Source organism: Oxyura jamaicensis, chromosome 7 (assembly GCF_011077185.1).
Source record: "Oxyura jamaicensis isolate SHBP4307 breed ruddy duck chromosome 7, BPBGC_Ojam_1.0, whole genome shotgun sequence".
Taxonomy (NCBI): Eukaryota; Metazoa; Chordata; class Aves; order Anseriformes; family Anatidae; genus Oxyura; species Oxyura jamaicensis.
Window position 1 is genome coordinate 6,828,694 of NC_048899.1, and position 21,628 is coordinate 6,850,321.

Consider the following 21,628-nt stretch of genomic DNA (forward strand, 5'->3'; position numbering starts at 1 on the left):
TTTTTTTTTTTTTTAATACTTTAAATGAGTCAACAACAGTATGACAGGAACAGGAGAATATGCAGCTACCCATTAAAGTGCGGCTAAGCAGAACACCTACCACATGATGAAACACTCTGAAATAAACTCAGAGTCGGTACTAGGAGAAACGTATTCAAGTCAATTTACATATAGCAAGTATTTGATTATTTAATTATATACACTGACAGGAACACTTAAAGAGCTAGTCATCAGGGCTAGTGCTCTAAAAACAGGGAAGTGCAAGTTCTAAACGTTTCCTAAAATCCTTCCCCTGCCTTTGTATCCCGTTTTTTACTCATCAGGCACTGTTTAATACAAACCCAACACTCCTTGATATCCCCTTTAGTAAAAACAATCAGCTCTTCTATAATGACTTTTGCCTGTGGCTTGTCATAGCTTAGATCAACAGTTCCCAAACTTTTGGGATGGAAAGACCAGGGTCAACCATCACCAATTCTTGTCACCGGCTATTCTGACATGCCCCATTTTATCATTCCACAGCGTGCAGTGCAGGAATCATTGCCTTAAACCCTACTTTCAACTCTGTTTAAGAGATGGTTAAATAAACACAAAGGAAGGTTGAATTGAGCCTGGCCCACAGAAGCCTGGACGGCAAGCTACTTTCTCTTCTTGGTTAAGAAACTAGAGGCAACACCAGAAACAACAGGAGAGTGACAAAAGTGAGTGTAGCACAGTAACTTCACAGTAAATTCTCTGGTTAACCTGAAAAGCAATTAGGAGCTGAGCCATTAGGTTTTCACCTCTGTACAGCTCCTACTCAGCATCACTGGGACCAGCTTCTGCAGCCCTCACGCTAACCCTAAACAACAGTACTAAAAAAAAAAAATAAAAAAATAGGATTTTAACTTTCACCCCCCCCTAGCAGTGAGCTGTTCAGAGTAAGAGCCCCGTGACGGGGACCTGACAAGGACACGCCTGTGACGCTGTGATGCTCTCAGGATCAGGCTGGCTGACAGCTCTGTGTCCTTCTACCCCTGTAGGAACTAACAGGCACAATTATTTTAGTTTGGGGGGCTTTATTTTTTCTGCCTTAAGGGGAAAGATGGAAAGAAAAGGCAAATTGAAGTATCTTCAAATTAAACCCCTAACATTAAACTAAAGAGCACCAGACAAGCCATCAATTACCAGTTCCTGACAAAAGTTGGTTTGGCTAAATGCAACTAAAAAGTAAATGCTTTCAAAGAGAAAAGTCTCCCACCTAACCCCTCACCCAGGAACTTACAAACTTCACACAATGTTTCTGCCCTGAAGACAGCTGTGTGAGACACTTCACATGTGTTCCTCTAATTTCAACGATATTAAAAAGACTTTATAAAAGCTGGTACTATCCCAGACTCCAGCCCTTGGCGTTTCTCCAAGAAGTTCACACACAAACAGACAAAACGTCATTGGCACACCAGCAAAACAAACTACGAGCTGCAAAAAAAAATTAAAAACAAACTTTAGTACAAGCACTTGGCTGCACAGAAATTGTACAATTTTCATGTTGACACATTTTATTTCATTTTGGCAGAAGGCAGCAAAAATTAATCTCACTCCACCCTTATTGGAACTGAGTTTTCAGAGCCAAACCTATTACCTTCTGGGAAAAAAAAAAAAAAAGGCAAGGGGAGGGAGGGCAAGTAGTGTAATACAGTACTGAGGAAAAGTCAGTGTTGTCATTCTGGAAAAAGCTTTTTTGTCGCAGGTAAACCATTTCAAGGATTTTCTTCCATTGTGTTCTACTTGCATTTCTGCCATGCTGATGTTGAAACCTCCACACTAAGCTGGCAAATGTTTTGCTTTTTGTCTGTGTAATATATATTTCACTTGAAAGACTAAAAAGTATTGTAAAAAGGAAAGCCAATGTAAAGTAAGGGGAAGGGAAGAAACAAGTACCAGACACGCACAGGATAGCAACTGATGCTTCAAGTGACTTTATGCTTATCCTCCGTAATGCCTTAATTACCCAGCAGGATATAGCCTGGGATTGCAGTTTGCCCCGACCCACACCCTGCTGCCTTCTCTCACCACTGAATATGACAACTACCAGCCCCTAATCCCACAGCTACCCCTGCTTTTCTGCTGCTGCCCTCCACCCTGCCAGCTCTTCTTACTCCTTACTGGACATTTCGCTCTTACACCCTCCTGTACCCACCTTACCTCACTGGAATTTGTCTCAATCCTGAATCTAACTTCTTCGTGTAGGCCAGCAGTTGCACCCTATTAAAAAACAACAAGAGCAAGCCTGGCTGCATGCAGGCTGGCATTCCCTTCCCAGCCTGCAGCTTTTGTTTATAGCCCTCTTGCTTTTTGACTCTTTCCCCCCTTGCATAACAATATCGCTTACGTTACACAACACTACAGACAATATGCTGGGGAACTTTTGCTTGGGAGGGGTGTTGGTTTGTCTTTTTGTGATTTTTGTCATCTTTTTTAAAACTTCCACTTGTGGAAGGGCTTGTAAGGCTCCTCTATATTATTTTTTTTGCTTTCAAATTCAGGTGTCTACTCTGCCCACAAATTACATTTCAAACAAGTATAACTAACTTGTCTCTGGTTTATTCACAGACTAGCTGTATTTTAGGTAGAAGAACTTCCAATGTTTACTCCTTCTTTAGAAAACATTCCAAAAGCAAAGCAAAGTCACCAGCAGATGACAGCATCTGCTGAAATACCCCACATTAAGTTCAGTAAGAGCATACAAAAATACTGAATTTCCAACTGACAAGAGCTGCGTTACAACCCCTCAGATACCACCTGCAACAGAACTGGCAATACGTAGTTTCCTACAGCGTTGAGCTGTTTGTCCTGTAACCCCTAGCTGCTCTCAGCCCGCCTCTCCGATTATCGCCGGACAAAAATAAAGCGCTGCTCTGGCAGACAGGCGCTACTGCGGCGCTTCTTGGCTGGCTGGGACCGCCAGACGCTGCCGAGCAGAGCGCGGGCAGCTTCTCCACGGCATCCATCCCCGCGGGTCTACGTTACCTCGCCCTCCTGATTTTCACCAGAGGTATGGGATCGTAATGATTACTAAGAACAGAGGGAACAGCTCCCAGCTCAGTCTGTGTTTTCTGATAGAACAGTGGGCAGCAACAGCCACAAAGGAGGTACGGGTCACACCGGGTATGTCCTGGTTAGGAGCATGAAAGAAAAAGGGAAGAAATCCATACTTAGCATGCCTGGACTGTTCTTTCAGAAAATAAAACGTCTTGTTTGGTAGCCTTTGTTTTCAGTTCAAGAGCAGCCCGGTTACTCATGACGAGTGTTTAAGCATTTTAGTATTTTGTTCTATTAATAGATTGAAAAAAAACAAACCGACGGGATTATGCGGGGAGTCTCAGCTTTCAGCAGCGCTCACTGTGCAGTCCGTACCATACAGATGAAACTGCAAACCCCGGGGTTTTGCTCCCCAGGAGATACAAGCATAAATCTCCCCTCTCTGGAAAAAAAAAAAAAACACCGCCACACACCTACAAAGGATCTCTCTTTGAACAGCAAGAACGCAATTTAGGACAGACCACCCAAATAGTTCTAATCATAAAAAACATCAAAAAGGACATACTTCAAGTGGAACTCATTAGTATTCATTTATGAGAGAATCCATGACTCATTAAAATCTCCTCACAGGGTTGTTTTTCTCCCTGCTCACCAGTGCTGCTGCACAGAGGATAATTTCCAAGTTTATTACCGTGCCATCAACTAATTCCTGCTCAGTCTGGAGCACCATATATTCGCAGTGCAACATCTGAAGTCATTTTTAATGCATGCTACTAACAGATAACGTTACTTTTAGATCCGCTGCAAGGTCTGTACCGACAGCCCAGGCGTCCTGTGGAGTTGTGGCTTTGGGGAGGGACATAAAAAACAAGGCTTAGACGAGACCGGTGCCTCTCTGAGGCACCAGGTAGGGTGACGGGGAGTTAAAGCCCCAAGGCTGAGGGGCTGTCACTGAGGGGGAGTTCGGGTCCCCACCGCAGACGCGGTGGGCGCGGATTAACACCGCGACGGCGCTGAGGCGCGGCGCTGACGGGTCTGAGGCGCGGCCCCTCCCGCCCAAGCCTCGCGCCAAGCCCCACCCACTCCCAGACCGTTACCCCCTCCCGCCCCGCCCCCACCCAGCCCTCCTCGCGCATGCGCGCCAGCGCCGCGGGACCCGAGCGCCGCCGGGCCGCGGATCCCCCCTTTCCCTCTCCCCGCTCCCCCCCCCCCGCCCCGCCCCCCCCCCCCTCGCCCTCCTCCCCCCCCCCTCCCGCGCCGCTCCCCGCCGCCCCGCGCTTGCCTCCGCCCGCCGGCTCCTCCAGCAGCAGCGGCGCCGCCGCCTCCGGCCCGCGCGGCGCGGCCGCAGTGCCGCGATTGAACAGTCCGCGCCCAGCTAAAGCGCGCCGCGCCCCGGGGGCGGGGCCTGCAGGGGGCGGGGCCAGGCCGCTCGAGGGGCGGGGCCCAAGCCGCTCCGCCCCCTCCCACCTCCCCCCCCCCCCCCCCGCGCGCGCTCCCGTGGGCGCGGCAGCGCGCTCGGCGCTCAGGAGGCGGTGTGTGCATAGAAATGCTTTATTTCAATGAGCCCGGGGGGAACAGGGGTAAGGCACGGGGCGGCTGTAAACACGGGGCAGTGCAGCGGGGCCAGGGCGGGGCCAGCGGGCAGCTTCCATCGAACGCGGGGCTTCTTGTCCTGAGCAGCGCGGGGCACGCGGAGCCAAGTCCTGCCCAGCAGCCCTGCCCCGACATCGCTCCTGTAAACTCAGCTCCTGCACCTCCTCCACCTCCCTGCTGCTACCACTCACTTTCCTAGGTTTCTGCCTCCTTGAAGGAGCTCGGTGTGCTACATAGATCTCTTTTAGTTACATTCTGGTGTCTGATTTTATGCCATATATTACTATACAAGGGGTGGGGAAGGGTCTCAGAGGAGCAAGCGGCTGCCCTACTTGTCACTGACAATGTCTCTAGCAATAAGCTCTTTCATTATTTCATTGGTGCCACCGTAGATTGGTTGAACACGGGCGTCCACAAAAGCTCTGAGGACAGGGAAAAAGGAAAAAAAAGAGTTAAAGAAACATTTCTCATACTGTATATACAATACAAATAGAAAAGTACCAAGTCTTATCTTTGAAGATCCCACTTTTCAAAGTACAGTATTCTTCCCCTTTTTAAAGAGATTCACACACATCAAGGTATTTTAAAAGCTCTACAAAACCAGACTCCTACCACTTCTTCCCCCCCGCCCCTCACTTCTTGTTCCCTCTTTCCCTCACATCCCCTGTGCATTAACTCAGCTCTGGCCACCAAAACCCCACTCACCCCCGCACACATCCTGTTCAACAACAGCACGCCTGCATAAACTCAGAGCCAGGTGCCTCCTTGTTGTGAAAAAACAACTCCTGCAGAGCTAACCCGATAGTTATCATGGTAATTTGCTCTAATGCCCTGGCCTGTCTGATCCTGTCAACAGGACTGCTACCAGCACTGTCAGTTCTTTCTTTCAGGTGGGCCTTAAACACCTTGGGAGGAAAAGTGCCAATTTTCTTCCCATCAGCCTGGCTACAGCTTTCTGCTGGTACCAGCTCCAGCTCCATGTGGGCCAGCAGCTGAAAAGCTGCACACAGCCAAAGCATTTCCATCTCTGTGCTGGAACTGGCCCCAGGACATGCATGGCTGGTGATAGCACATGGGGTGACAGTGTGCTTTTCCATCCTAATTCTGCGTCATTATCCGGAGAGTGCAGCCCACTGAATCCCTGTAGATCCCTGATCCCTGTAGCTCAGTTGCTGAACACAGGAATCACCATCCCCATACAGACAGCCGCTGCACACACAGATAAGCAGCACTTCAAAGACACCCTGAGCAGGGCTTGCTGACCTCCCTATTTAATGAGATAGCATGCAGAACACTCAAAAAAAAGTGCGAGAGCATTAAAAACACAGGTTAAACAGTTATTTTAAAGTAACTTTTCATACTCTAAGTATATTTAGAATAATGAATCTAAACCTGCTCAGTTTAAAAAATGAACTCTAGATATCTGCTTATAATAACTGGGGTTAACCATTCTGTTTTTCTTTTAACTTCCAGTTAACCTTTTTTTTTTTAAGAAAAAAAAAAAACTGTACGTATGTTATTGTGGCAATGGAATATACAGAAAAATAAATAAAAAAAGTCTTCCTAGATAATATAAGGACATAGTAAAAACTCTGTAACTGTTCCAAAATACCTAAAGCAAGCAAGAAATTTGGGAATGACAAATCTCTCTCTACATGTAAGTCCCTCAGCTTTATCATTTAAAAAGGCACAAAAAGCTGAACATAACCACTCATGCTCTTGATTAGGCAACTTGTTGTTTTACTGTATTAGGCAAGCTTTAGGCTGACCAACACTTTCTTTCCTTCATGCACATATATTTAATTCCAGCTGAATTATGTACACTAGCTCATTTTCTTTTTTAAATACTTTTTTCCCCCCCTATTACTCCTACAAGGGGAACTTCTGTTTTGTGAAAAACAGGCAATTGCTCAACAGGTTATGAATTATTTGGAGGATCAAAACAAAGCTTTCCTGCAGACATCTGTACAGAGGATTGCCTTTCAATAAACATGATGAGAAAAGGAACAGTAAATCACTACTAACACAAAACAACTGACAAGTAGATGTAAAAGTGCCTCATTTTACTTTGCTAGTAATCCTTCATCATTCAAGTCTGCAATCTTACACTTACTTTGCAATTGGATACTCCCACATGTACCCCCAGCCTCCGTGCAGTTGCACACACTGAGTAGCTACGCTGTTCTGGAGATCAGACGACCTTAAATGATCAAAAAAAATTGGTTGTTAGAAGGATGCGTGCTGGGAAACATTACCAGAGACACAGGTAAGCTACCAAGACTAAAATACAGCCAGCCTTTTTATTTCATATAACCGATCTAAAGCATTGGCCATTAAAACACTTGAAATTGTGAGGGCTGTTTTCTTTCTGTGTGATGAGAAACGTATGCATTGAATCGAAAAGCATTTAAGATCTGCTCCCCTTACAGAAGAGCTTTCAGAGAAGGAAAGCTTTCAAGACAAACAAACCTGTTTACCTTTCTCACAGGCCAAGAGACTTCTTTTGTAAAGCAGGTTGGTATATTCTCCGTTCTTATCAAATCCTTCAGTTGCATCATAAAATTTAAGAACACTGCCGGCTATCTACTCCCCTCCCCCCCCCCCAACATACCATGATGCTCTTAAATTTAACCATAATTAGGGAATTCTTCATTTTCCCAAAAATTTTATAGATTCAAATTCTCAAGAATACTTGAAATCTTAAACAGGATTGCTCACTGCAAAATATTCAATAATTTTATGATCTAAAATAATTTTCTTAAAGCATTCAGTTTTGTAAACCTTCCCTCGAGAATGTGAGGGATAGCATGCCTTTTGAAGTCGATGTCCTGCATCTCAGCTTCTTGTAAGCTATATACTTGAAACAATGAAAATCAGACATAAGAACCCCTAGGATTTTAACTGCACTAGAAGTTCAAGCTAAAGTTAAATGACCTGGGAAAAAAACAAATAAAGAAAAGAACAGTTTCAGAGTGATAACAGAAGACAGTGACAACTGGAGTCAAGTGCTTTTCATGGAAGAATGTAAGAGGAGTCCTTTCTCCAGCTAGGTTCTTACAGTTTATTATACCAATTTTAAATCTGCAACAGTGAATTACTGCCAACTGCCTTAGAACCACAGAACCACAGAACCATAGAATATCCCGAGTTGGAAGGGACCCATAAGGGTCATCCAGTCCAACTCCTGGCACCGCACAGGTCTACCCAAAAGTTCAGACCATGTGACTAAGAGCACAGTCCAATCTCTTCTTAAATTCAGACAGGCTTGCTGCAGTGACTACTTCACTTGGGAGCCTGTTCCAGTGTGTGACCACCCTCTCGGTGAAGAACCTCCTCCTGATGTCCATCCTAAACTTCCCCTGCCTCAGCTTGACACCATTCCCACAGGTCCTATCACTGGTGATTATGGTCACTGGTGATAGGTCACCCACCTCTCCACTCCCCCTCACGAGGAAGTTGTAGACTGTGATGAGGTCTCCCCTCAGCCTCCCCTTCTCCAGGAAGAGCAGGCCCAGTGACCTCAGCTGCTCCTCATGTGTCTTCCCCTCCAGGCCCTTCACCGTCTTCATAGCCCTCCCCTGGACATTCTCCAACAGTTTCACGTCCTTTTTGTGCTGTGGTGCCCAGAACTGCACACAGTGCTGGAGGTGAGCCCGCACCAGCGCGGAGCAGAGCAGGACAATCCCTTCCCTCGACTGACTAGCGATGCAGTGCTTGATGCACCCCAGGGTAAGGTTGGCCCTCCTGGCTGCCAGGGCATGCTGCTGGCTCACATTCAGCTTGCTGTCAACCACAGCCCCCAGATCCCTCTCTTGGGGCTGCTCTCCAGCATCTCATCGCCCAGTCTGTACTGATAGCCAGGGTTGCCCCGTCCCAGGTGCAGGACCTGGCCTTCTTTAAATATATCTCCAAATTTAGCTACATAGTACAACTGGTCACCACAAAGTCTACAGACCTTTCACCAGGTATCAGGAGAGAGACACAAGCTACACTTCAAAATTCACCCAACCTCTAAATCAAGTCATTGACTGGGCAAAAGTTAATAAGCAAAATTAATGGGAGATAGTCTCCTGAAATATTAGGGAATGAAGCAATTCTACTTTCAAGCAGTTTCTAGACCATCTAAGAGTGCTATGGAAAGGAGCCACAGGAACTCTATTAGGGAATGGGGAAACCCACAACAAACTGTGGCACTAACACGTGAGTGTATAGAGGAGTTTCAAATTCCTTGCTTTGGAAAAATCTGTTGAGGAAGTAAGTCTGCATCTGGCACTAGCTGTTTCTTCCTCCTCAGAACTGAATGCATCTACTTATATACCTGTTATTTCTAGGTAAACAGTGCTAGGAATAGCATTCAAACAAAATCCTTACTTTCATAGTGGGTATTCTCACTGGATTCCAACAGCATTTTCTGCTTATTAACTCTACATTTACTTTTGAAGGTCTAGAACCTGTAAATCTTTATTTTCTATAATATTATTGTTAATGTCTGGCATGCTGTTTTCCTCCTATCTTTGCAACCAAGATAAAATTACACAGATTACAAATTCACGTGCCTTATCTTGGATGCTTCTATCATCCAGATTTCTCTGGTTAAGCCTAAGTTAACAGATAACACCATCAAATACAGGGAGAGGGAGGAAAAGTTCTGGCTAACAAAAGAAAGAACTGTTTAGTCTCAATTGCAGCAATGGCTGTAGCCAACTATTTCTTCCCAAAACCAAATAGCTTCAAAAAGTAGCTGGGCCAAACAACTATTGCTAAGTAATGCTAACTGAAAAGTATTCTATATCATATGAGCTTCAAGTTAACTTGTGATTAAGAAAAAAGAAAAAACAAATGATTTGTTATAGAAAAATGTAACTTTTCCCAAGTACCAATGAAATGCTCACTTTTAATTTAAGTTAAAGCTAATGGCCTCTACTAGAAATTGACAATGTTATTAATCAGACGGTAATTTTATCTTTCCATCAAATCTGAGCAGTTCAGCATTTTTATTATTAGACTCCTGTTAAGATTATACAAAGAACATTTCCAAATTACTTTAACCACATACCAGTACTTAGCCATAGAAGCTGTGGAGGAGTCCAGGCGTTTATCTGCATGCAGCTGCAAACAGTTGTCCAAAAAGGCTCGTCCCACGCAAATCTGCGTTTTCATTTCTGCCAACTTGTGCTGTACAGTCTTATTTTGGGAGTGGACGGACGATGCAGAGGAAAGAAAGAGCAGAAGTAGTACTGTTTTTAAGCTACATTTGAAGTAAAAAGGGAAGCATTTTCTAGAAGCTTTTCTGTTCAATATCACTGTTTCAAAACAGTTTGGGCTCTTTATATTTAAGTGTAGTTTGTTTTCAATATATTTACATCTTTACCAATCTTATTACAGACAATTACTGTCCTTTAATCCTCTAGATCAACTCAAAACATGGCATTATGAGGAAAACCCCCCCAAAAGCCTGAAAACAAGTTCCTAGAGAGCAGAGTGAAGAGGTAGTGGGAGCTCTGTTACTCTCTGCTCCCCCTTGTGGGAGAATGTACTTTCACTCTAGCTGTAACATTTATTTCATCATACATTGGATGCACTTTCTGAGCATTCAGTTTTTCCGAGTTTAAGCATGCCAAGAGATATGCAAAAACAAAGGAATTTTTAAACCAACTATCAGAAAGTTTTCTGACACTGAGTTCTGCCACATCAGAAAAGACTTTCTAGATGGAAAAAGTAAAATCCATTGCTAAGGATACTTAAAATCCAGTAAGGCAAGTATGTCACTGTCTTGGAGCAATTCTGGTAGGAATTGGATCAAAGCACCAAATGGGAACAGAAGTTTTGCCCGATCTCACTGTTTTAAACTTTTATAGAAAAAGCCTTCTTGCTTCCCCAGACAATTAACATAACCGGTTTTTAATACCATACTATAGCAGGACTCAAAGAATTAGGCAAGTCAAAGCTCTAATTAGAAAGGATTTTTGATTCCATACACATTTAAGTGCAAAAAGGAAACCGAAAAGGTATGCAAGAATGGATTTTTTTTGACTCAAATTCGGCCTCCTAGTGATTGGCAATGGTTTACGCTAGAAAACATTATTTTAGAGTTCTCTGCACACTGAACTACTACAATTAGAAAGCATTCCACACCTACATAAACCTCAAAATACATTTGTGTTAAAACTGCTCCTTGCACATACTAAATTCCAGTATTTCTGAATACTAAGTTCAAAAAGAAAAGATTATCATTTCCTGAAAGATACCTCACATTCCAGCTTCTAAAGAGCTCCGTTCTGCTGATATTCACAATTAAATATTTGTCTTGACTTCCTTTGTCAAAATCAAAAATAAAAAAACACCAGTTCCAATTATCTCTGAAGTACATCAAACGTTGCTTTCCATGTTAATGAGCTTTCTGACAGCAGCCAAATAGCGTAAGCATGCCTCAAAACACAATTTAACTAGCACTGTCAAAAGCAGTCTACACTCCAGCAATAAATCCAACAGTTTTATAATGCTATCACTTGAATATCCAGCTACCTGGTAGCTGAGGAGTCTTGTTACTACACCCATAAAGCTGAATACAAATACCTTTGCTGGCATTCAGGCAGCTACTGCTTGGGGGACCCTGAGCATCACTCTGCTCAGGGTCCCATCATACTGCTTGGGGACCCTGAGCATCACTCTCACGAAGATCATGTTGCTGCAATGCATTATGTGCAGAGTTTTGCAGTACCTGCACATGCACCAAGCTCTTCTGCAGTCTGTAGGATTCCATGAATCCACATGCAGGAATCCAAGCAGGTGTAATATACCCAGTGATTAGGACCTCTGATGGTAAAATGCAAGCCTAAGAGCTATAAAATATTTTTACTTCATCACTGGCAAAAAGTCACCATAGTTTCTACTGCATATTTCACTTCCAAAAGCAGTACTGCTGTGGGGTACCTTATTGACTTAAAATACACGTGTTGCCTTTTAGTGGTTTTTAAAAGCATTGAGCATAAAAGAAACAGCCACAGCCCAATAGTGAACCCTCTGCAAGCAATCCTTTGGTAACAGTCCAGTGACCTTCACTTGCTCAACATTACACATACGGATGTATACAAATTCCATTGTGCATCTGGCTTTACAAGTTTTACAGCTTAAACTCACCTGCAAGTGTGCAATTGTCTTCCCAAAGGCTTTTCTTTGCTTCACATAATTCCTTGTTTCTTCAAACATGAATTCACAGCCGGCAAGAGCCATATCAGCAATTAACAGTCTCTCCTTTAGAAATACAAATTACAGAATCCAGAGGAATTAGTCCTACATTTCTGTGCATCAGAAACACACGTAAATGCACAACTAGGAAACAGATGTTCAGTGATGTTCATTGAGAAGGAGGGGCAGAAGTCACACTAGGGATCAAACCAGACACTACATTACTGAAATTAATGATCGGGACAAGTGTCTTGATGCTTGAAGTCTACTTCTAAGGCTTGTTGGTCATTTTTCTGATAGAACATCACCCCAGAAAAATACCTACATGTCAACCATAGGACTCCTACTGACTGAAAGCTTCAGGACAATTTCTGCTTAATTATTAGTTTTCATGGCTCAGTTTAAAAAAAACAAACAAGCAAAAAAACCACACTGTGTTTACCGATTTCAATAGGACAACAAAACCTACAAGAACACTGCCTGTTTTTCCCTTCCTCTCATAACATGTTGAAAAACAAAGTACAGAACGATTCCTTCTAGCACAGGTGAATTCATCTTATGCATCCCATTGAAACTGTCTGTGAGTGCATCTATTTTTTTAAAGCAGTACACTTCCTTTAATCAGGTTTCGTATTTACTCACAGTATAAAATTAAATAAACATGATCTTTACCAGATGAGGCAAACAGTCAGTTTTGACAAAGCACAGTTGTGTTTTGAAAAAAATCGCATTGCCTCTTTGTCCTTCCAAATAATTCCAAAGCTTCAGTAAGTCAAACTCTGTTATTTTCGCTAGCAAGACATTTTGGTAACAACTTCTTTACTTTGCTATATGGATAAAGAAAAAAAATATCTTATATCTTTAATATGCTTCTACAATTAGAAAAGCTAAAACAGGAACGCTTGGTCTTTTGGGAATACCAAATGCGTAAGAGCTCCAACCTGTATGTAGTCTACTGAGCAAAATGGTTCCATAGAAGAAGCGTACAAGAAAACTGACATGTTCTTTAACATAATGCCCTACGTTCAGGTTCTTCAACAACTGGGATTCAGAGCTCTGGCTTTGAGCTGGTGGGATGTCAACACTGTTACTAATGCCCAAAGAACTGAGCATTTTAGCACTAGAAACTGCGTAACTCAGGTAAAAAGCAGTAGTATCAACAGGACGCTGCTTACAGACATCCCAATTCTGAGACAGATGTGGCTCTCCAAGATCAATCATCTCCAAGACTAAGGCAGATTCTTGCAATGACAAAAGTTGGGTTTCTGTATTCTTCCTAAAGACAACAAACACTTTCATTCCTCTTACCTGAGGGAGCTCTGCCATCAAATAATAGAAGCCCTTGTTTTCTTTTCCAAGCAAGGCACTCGCTGGCAACCGCACATCTTCAAAAAACAGCTCTGCTGTGTCCTAAGAGGATTTTAAGTGCAAGGGTTTTTAGTCTGACATTCTCATCTCTTCATTCCACTTGTTTTTGCGCCCCATTTTTCCATGCTATTGCATTAAGTCATAGAAAAATTTAGGTTGGAAGGGTCCTCCTGAGGTCACCCATATCCTACTCGAAGCAGCTTCAGCAATGCAGACAGCTGAGGGCTTTGTCCAGTTACACTTCCTGAAGCACCAAAGTAGAAATTCTCAGCGCAACCTGTGTGCCTTGCTACCCTATCACTGTTCTCCTCAAACTCTACAGACACTGCTTACAAAGCTGAAGACAGCAACATGATTCCATCCCTTCCAAGCTTCTTCAGAATGAAGAAATCCAGCTTTGTAACCTCTCCTTGCACATCATGTGCTTCAGACATCCATATGCCAACTCAGCACATACTTCAGACATATATTTTTTGTGCTCTAAAGCCTAAGAGTTAAGGTAACACCACAGTCCCATTCTATATTTATTTAGCTAGTGCCAGGAATTAACCGGTTTTAGAATTCCTCCAAGTTTACTATGGGTTAGAGGTTGTATTAACTTACTTGAGCTTTCAAGCCAATCTTGTTCAGCTTGCGTCCTTTGATGAAACCTTTTGTTCCATTTTCTACCAGAAAAAGGCTGATTCCATGAGCAGGAGATCGGGCTTCTCGGTTTGTAACTGCAACTACGATCACTACATCACTCATCCAACCATTGGTGATGAATACCTGTATAAGGAAAAAAAAAAACTTGCTTTAGAACAATGTCTGTCAAAGGGAGAAATTGGTTTGAGAGGTATGGTTTGGATCGAAATTGTGAAGTTAAAGAACCCAAATCTGTTTCTTTTGTCCCACGATAAAGACAGATAGTGCTATCAACTGTAGACATCAAATTAAAAGAGAGGTTCTCTTTTAAGAAAGATGAGTTAGCAAGGTATAAAATACAAAAACTATTGATGGTTTCTACTAACAACTGCTTACTACAGTTCTGCAGAATTATTCATCCGCCTGCCATAATGACTCATCCTAACTCTACCAAAAGGAGCACAGTCTTGACTTCAACTACACAGAACAAGGAAGTATTCTTTCAAACACCTACTGTAAAAAATTGCTTGCATGCATTCTCACCACCTGAAATTCTGTTAAGGCCTTAAGTCTCAGTCAGTACTATAATTCCAACAGGGTTACAAAATAAGGGGACAGAAAGATGAAGCTTTAAAAAAAAGAGAGACACAAAAACAACCCTACCACACACCTGTTGAACCCACACTTCTATTTCAACACTTTACTTCTGCCCTCTTGCTTTCTTATTATGGGAACAAAAGATGAGGTTAATGCTGCCAGCTTTGTAACAGCTTGACAGCATACACTTGGAATCTAATGCAGTGGTTTTGTCTAATATGAGCATCAGGTTTCTGAGTAAAGATTCCACAACTTGCATTTTAACAAGCCACTCAGGCCACAGAAGATTTCACATTGTCAGCATATATATTTTGTTGTTCAACCTCAGCACTGAGAAATAACCCTGGTTCTGCTTATACTATGCAGGACTTCTTCCAGTTCAAGGAAGAAGAAAGCCTTTAGATATGATTATTTTAAAGCTACAAAACTACTTGCTCAAACCCTTCCATAAATTGGTTCTATAAATTGCCAATAGCAAAAGTATGATAAGTCTTATTAAAAAAAAAAAAAGGCAACTGGAAAAAAAAGTAGAAGTACTAGGAGGAAACACTGATTCCAGTGTACATCCCTCACTGAGTGCATTCAGCTACCAAAGGCTACAAGTGGCGTGTCTGCTCACTTACCTTACTCCCGTTAAGAATCCAGTCACTTCCATCTTTTTTTGCATATGTTCGTACTCCTTGCAGATCACTAAAACGAAATTCAAAAGGTCCTTCAAGAAACCGTTCCAGAAGTTGCAATTTGTATCTTAAATTCTATCCAATATAAAGTAGACATCATACCATCCCTACATGCAATCATAGATAATGGAACATGGTGAAATGGTTTAGAGTGTAACAGAAACCAAAAGCCTACTGAAGAAAGGGATGTAAATCTATGCCTTTGTACAAGAGCATGAGGTCCTATATTAATGTGCTGGCTTTTGGGAGGTGGTAATAATCAAGAACTGACACTGATGTTATCAGTAGTGGGTCAGCCTCCCCTTATGCTGATATGCTTCAGAAGACAAATGCCAGACACAACCACATCTTCCAAGCAGGCTCATTCCGAATGAGGAGGCTCTCCAAAAAAAACACTGGCAGTGTCTACCAATTGGAGAAGTGTGACACCAAAAGGTTTTGCTCTTCACCTGTTCCTCTGTTTTGGAAACTGGCCAGATCAGTTGTGTCTACCCAAAACATGTGCTGTCTGTCCTTCAGTAACGACAGTACAGGAGGGACACTTCTGTTTTGAAAGTATTCAGAGGGGAAAAAAACAATACAACACTCTGTTTCACAACAAATCTTAATACTGAAGAAGTCAAACCTTCTTTGCTGATGTATGTAATTTTCTCCTTATTACATTTCATGTTAAAATCACATTCACGTGACAAGCAGATTATTAACTATAAATTCATATTATAAAAGCAAATGCAAAGCTTTTTTGCCGATGGCAATACAATAAGGAAATGCTTTCTAAGCAAGAACATTGAAATGACAAAGCTGTAATCTGTAAGTCTGAAGTCCTACCTATACTAGGTTGTTGTGTAGTTACTAAGATCACCATATAACCAGGATGCTCGTGAATTTTTTTCCACTAAGAAATCAGTAGACTGCACATAACATTGTGACCATCTGTCTTTGTTTTTAGCTTACCTGCCAGCCCCAGGTTCTGTCATTGCAATGGCACCAATACACTTGCCTGCAGTCATTTCAGGGATAAAGCGTTTAATTTGCTCTTCAGAGCCATAGTTTGCAATGTAAGGCATGACTATATCTGAATGAAGGCTGAATCCTGGGCCAGTACAGTTAACATACATCCTTGGAAAGAGGAAAAAAAAAAAAAAAGGCAGAAATTTAAACAGTGAACTTGACAACTTTACCACACGGCCCCAGCACTGAAAGAAAGCTCGATCCCACAGAAGTCTCAGGCATAACCTGAACATGTGGCATTTGTGCTGTTTTTTATAGAATGTATGTTCACAGCCAATTGTTGTATAACCTAGAAGAGTAATGAAAGTGCTTCTCTCGGCCACAAAGTCCTAGCAGTAGAGCACAATGATGTTTATTACTTAAACAATGATCCGGAATACTTAAAGCAGGAGGGACTTATATAGGTCTAAAGTATCCTTCTCATGAGAAACACTCTTTTCTGTAACCATAGAGGAAATCTCACAACAAAAACAGTTTATTGGTGATATGATTGAAACTGTTCCTGAGGTGTCCAATACTTACTGCTCCTCCCAGACCACGGCAGAAGAGAGAATATCCGCTCCAATGCCTCCATGCTTTTCAGCAATAGCAACACCCAGCAAGCCCTGCTGTCCAGCTTTCTCCCAGAGCTCCCTGCTCACCTGACCTTCCTTTTCCCATCTGCAAACAGCACAAGAACAGAGTCATCCATTAAATTCCCCATGTGCTACCTCTCATTTGTCATGGCTGCCACTTCCCACTAGAGCACCTGCAGCCAGGTTTCACTGCTCAGGAGAGAGACTTTCAGTCTCAGCAATACACAAGTGGGGTGCAGAGACAACTACATTTCCCAGCTAAGAAGTGGTGGCTTAATAACAGGTTTCCAATTCTCCAAGCCCACAAACGCCACTGGCATTCCACAGACACTGACTACGTAACATGTTTGAACTCCTGTTTCCAATATATAACCCGACATCTCTTTAAGCCTTGTTATGGAAGGCTGTGCTGCCTAGTGGTCTGAGCACTAGACCAGGATTTAGGAGATTTAGCCACAACCATCTGGAAAATTACAAGCATGTTTTTATCTTCCAGACACTCTATTTTCCCCACATACAAAACGCATATAAACACATCCGTTTGTGAAAGTTTTCAAATCCATCAATGAGAACTGCTTTTTAAGAAACAAGCGTCAACACATTAGCAACCTTTATATATATATTTATATATATATATAAAAAAAAAAAACAGTCTGTGTACTTTGCACTGTACTTTGGTAAATTAACGCTGTACAGCAGTTTCAAGTCCACAAATAGACAGCTAAGGCTCATCTGCTGACAGTCTGCAGATTTAAAACTACAGGAATCACTTGTTCTCAGAAAAACAGTACCTTTTAACCGAGTTTGCCAACATACGAGGAAGCTGGATGGCTATTAATGGCACAGCACAGTTTTTTTTTAAACCACATTTTTGAAATAACATGGTAAATAAATTGGATGAGACTCCTCTGACACACTAGTGTCTGTTAGAGCTATACCACAGCACTTCATCCACAGTTAATAATGTATCTTATCCTATACACTTAAGCTTATTCCCAGAGCTTCTGCTCCTGCACTGGAAATCCCTCTAATTACCATATTTGCTTTTTTTGTCCCCTCATTTTCAAGGCTATTCCTGTCTCTACATCACCCATCACTAAAGCTTTTCCTCCTCACAACCATCCACATTCATTGATGCCATGCCAGTCTCTTCATGTTGGCTCAGCCAATTGATATTCTGCACCTGAAGCCTACTTGTTTACTTCAAAGGTGTGAAAACAAAATGGTTCAGAGGTCGCTGAAGTGATGCAAGAACACAAGTTTGACTTGTTCCAATCTACCCAGGAAATAGTTGTGTCAGCAAGCTAGTAAATAGCTCATAATTAACCTCAAGCAGATCCAGTATCTGGTGCAGCTTTGTAAACACAAGTCATTCTAACAAAAAATGAAGGAAAATACCTGTTTTTGTGCACAGAATATGATTATGTAGTGGAAAATCCACTTTTCCATGACTTTGAGGTCCTGGTTAGAATGTAAAAAACAAAAAACCTGGCAACAATCCTAATATAACCAGTCTCCTTTGCCTCCTGCTGTTCATTTCTGCCCCAGAGCCACAACACCTCACCCACTCAGTTGTGCCATCCTGATTGTAGATACACTCTGAACTGCATCAGGAAATTTATCCTGCAGCAAGATTGAAGAATAAGCCCTTTGTTATCCCCCCCCACTGCTTCTACAGGCATGTTTTTCAACTACAGTGAAATTGCTCAACACAGTACTGCAGCTTAATGCTTGAAAAAAACGCGTTCTCCGTTCATTCTCGTCAAATAAAAAGTTCTCAGTTCCTTCCCACCTCACCTCCTTCAACTATAATATTATACAATTAAAATAAGGGGGGAAAAAAAAACTCCAGCTCCACTTGATTGGAAGAATGATGCCTCTACTGAGTAGAAGAGAGCACGCACACTTCCACAGAAGCAAAAAACATGCAAATTTAAAACACAATATTTTGTGCAATTTTCTGGGTAATGCATACTCTAGCTTACCATCCTGCATGGACTGTATCTGCAATATCCATTGCACTAATCTAAACACAATGTTAATGCTTTTTGGATGACAACATGGTAACTGTCTCCTTAACTTTAACATCAAGACACCAGTGTCAGAGTTAATAGGGATACTTTGGCTGAAACTCTACAAACTGCATTTGTCCTGCTTAAATGCCTAAAATGATGATGCCAGCTCAGTATTGAGTGGATTTTGATTGTGTGCAACTCATTCACACGTGAGTTTTATAGGCAGGTTTGTTTTAATCAAGTCAATTTGAAAATAGAAGGTAAAAGAAAACAAATATCCTGTTTATCTTGTCATATTAAGTAATATCCAAAAAAGCATATTTGGAATAAAAGCAAATTATTTGGCAAACCAGAATGTTTGAAAGGTATCTTACTCTGCATGAAAAGGCAGCACTTCTTCCTGAAAGAATTTCCTGGCACTCTCTCTGAAGATATCATGATCAGACGTGAAGATCCTCCGAGTTCCTATATCAGTTAAACTTTTAGCCGAAGAGGGTTCTTGGCGCTTTATGCCATGCTGTTCAGTGTGCGCAGGGCTAAAAAAGAAACGTGAACATCTGTTGGAACACAGGCACCCCTATTTACGTAACCCTTTTACAAGAAAGGAAACATCTGCCTGCTAAACTCAGTTCACATCACAAGTCTAGCCCGCTATTACATCCAAAGGATACTCACAATAAATACTTTCTTGGGCTTTGAGAGACAGTAAGCAACAACATTTTGTCCTCACTATTTCAAACAAGTTAAAAACAATAATAACACATACATAAGTAAGGGGATAAATTTTCTCATCTGAGATGCTGGAAAACACCACCTCCTCATCCCCCCATGACACAACCCCCAAAAGCAATTCAGTTCAACTTCAAATAATAGTTTCTTTGAACAAGCAAAGTTTTTTTTTGTGGGTTGAGATCCTTCATGCCATACACAGCCCCCAAAGCCCCAAAACTTGAAATCCGTAACGGCAAAAGTTTAAACTCTCCAAAATAAAAGTACAACATGGATTTGCACACTCTTACCACTGTATTAGACCCTGCATTATCATAAACTTCTGCAAAGTTTTAACCTTGAAAATAATACTAACATCTCCTAGCTTTTATTATTTTTGTGTACATTAAAAGTTTGCACAGGAAGGTTAATCATCCCAGAACTCTTGACATAAATGTCTGCAAAAATAAGCTTTTTTTTTTTTTTTTAAAAAAAAAAAAAAAAAAAAAAAAAAGGAAAACTGAAACAAAACTGAAACAGCGATAGATTTCAGTAGTGGAAACCACATGAGGAAAGCATAAATAAAATCAGTAAGTAAGGTTTAAAACTTTTCCAGGAGCTTACAGTGTAAAGGATGACATACCACTTTATGGCTGAAGTGAGATTTCTCACCTTTGTGTGTTGGGTTCATTGACTTGCTTTTATTTTATTGCTACAAAACATCAGAAATTATACCCACAGAGCTGAGCTATATTATAATGGAAAAGACATTTTCCCATCCTTTCCCAAACTATGCAGTATTAAACTTGCTTGCTAATTTTGCACTTTCAGACACAGGCTTCCCACGCTAGGTATACAACGACTTTCCCAAAAGCTGCAGCTTATTTTTAAAGCTACTTATGACAACACCGAGCTACATTAAGACCACTCGTTTGTTGACTCGGGGCGCACGGCCCGCTTGGCACGCAGACAAAGGCTCTTCCACCACCTTCCACCACCCCACGGCGGCCCGGCTCAAAATTCAGAGGCCACTCAAGGCCACCTGGGCCCTGCTGCTCCCCCTAAAACCTCTCCTGCAGCAGGACAGCCTGTCTCACAAGGGCAAGGACACGTCCTCCCTGTCACCTGCTGTCACCACCGGGACTCTGTGTCCCTGAGCGTGACCAGAAGTGGAGCAAAGGTCAGCCTCGTCCCTGCAAGGGCACTCCCAAAGCTGCTGGGCCCAGGATGCTCGAGGGGCTCGCCTGGATCCTGGCTGCCCCTCTATGAGTAGGGCACAGACATACATATATAGATAGGTGTATACACAGACGTGGATACACACTTATATAGCTAGAGATCTGTATTTGTGCCTAAAAGCTTCCTGCAACAGGAGCACGTGCCCATAACCCCTCCGGATACATACAGGCATATACAGCATTCACATGTATGAACATATACATGCACATACATGGGCACATACTGTGAGTAACCCCACGAACACTTACACACCCACCCCCACATAGATAGGAGAACATACACAACACATTTGCGACTAAACACGCACATTGTATATTTGCCTAGACACCTGCCCCCCCCCACATAACGCCCAACGAACGGACACCCACCTCCCCTCAGCGCCTCCCTTGATGAGCTCCTTCTTCCCCGTTCCAGCCCCAGACACAGCCGCCCGGATACCCTCCCCACACACACCCGTCCACGCCGCCTCCCCACACCTCAAAGCCCCCCCAGGGGTCCCGGCACCGTGCCCACACCGCGGCCCGGCGCCCCCCTACCTGGCCTGGGCAGAGAAGGGCCGGGGGCCGGCGGCCCGCAAGAGCCCACGCAGGCGGAGCAGCCGCGCCGCCATTTTGCGCCGGGGTGTGGCAGTAGGACAGCGCCAGGCCCCGGCCGCCGATCCCCGCTACTAGGGCGCCTCCCCGGGGGGTGATTTTATATTTACATGTATAATATATAATCCCTCGGTTTGGTCAGTGGTAGCTTTCAGTCAGGGAGGCGTTGCTCCCCTCCTCGCCCTGTGTTGTAAAGGGAGGGATTTCTGCTCCCTGAAGTCTGTCGTGAAGTACATGCCCGTGTGATAAAGCATGCTTCTGCCTACCTTGATTTATAAATTCCTTCTAATCCATCCGTGTTTACAATACGATTATGATGAAATATCTGTGTTTTTTAAGGGCAGGTTGGAAATCATGTTGTTGAAGAAAGTGAGGAAGCAGAAACAATCGTGGCTCAGGCACACCACAGCAGGGTG

General features: G+C 42.8%; 2 protein-coding genes across 11 annotated transcripts in view; both read right to left on the bottom strand.

Moving 5' to 3' along the window:
• KANSL1L (KAT8 regulatory NSL complex subunit 1 like) overlaps positions 1 to 4,476 on the bottom strand; it is a 62,992-nt gene extending 58,516 nt beyond the window's left edge. For 2 of the 10 annotated variants that reach the window (XR_004752475.1, XM_035332028.1), the window contains exon 1: positions 2,185 to 2,687. Coding sequence is in view for 6 of the 10 variants with exons in the window: in XM_035332028.1 (XP_035187919.1) it covers positions 2,185 to 2,291 (107 nt within the window). In the remaining 4 variants the exon portion in view is untranslated. Of the gene's footprint in view, positions 1 to 2,184; positions 2,694 to 2,802; positions 3,034 to 4,303 lie in introns of those variants that run through there. The other 8 variants (XM_035332026.1, XM_035332021.1, XM_035332025.1 and 5 more) reach the window with 8 other exon arrangements.
• Positions 4,477 to 4,821: 345 nt separating this feature from the next.
• ACADL (acyl-CoA dehydrogenase long chain) lies at positions 4,822 to 21,304 on the bottom strand. The gene is made up of 11 exons (XM_035332029.1): positions 21,156 to 21,304; positions 19,047 to 19,208; positions 16,605 to 16,742; positions 16,026 to 16,190; positions 15,015 to 15,081; positions 13,774 to 13,938; positions 13,111 to 13,212; positions 11,755 to 11,868; positions 9,671 to 9,798; positions 6,728 to 6,814; positions 4,822 to 5,036 (listed from the first exon to the last, which is right to left on the bottom strand). Exons 1-11 carry the CDS (start codon positions 21,227 to 21,229, stop codon positions 4,943 to 4,945), a joined length of 1,296 nt encoding a protein of 431 aa, XP_035187920.1. The 5' UTR covers positions 21,230 to 21,304; the 3' UTR covers positions 4,822 to 4,942.
• Positions 21,305 to 21,628: the final 324 nt, after the last annotated feature.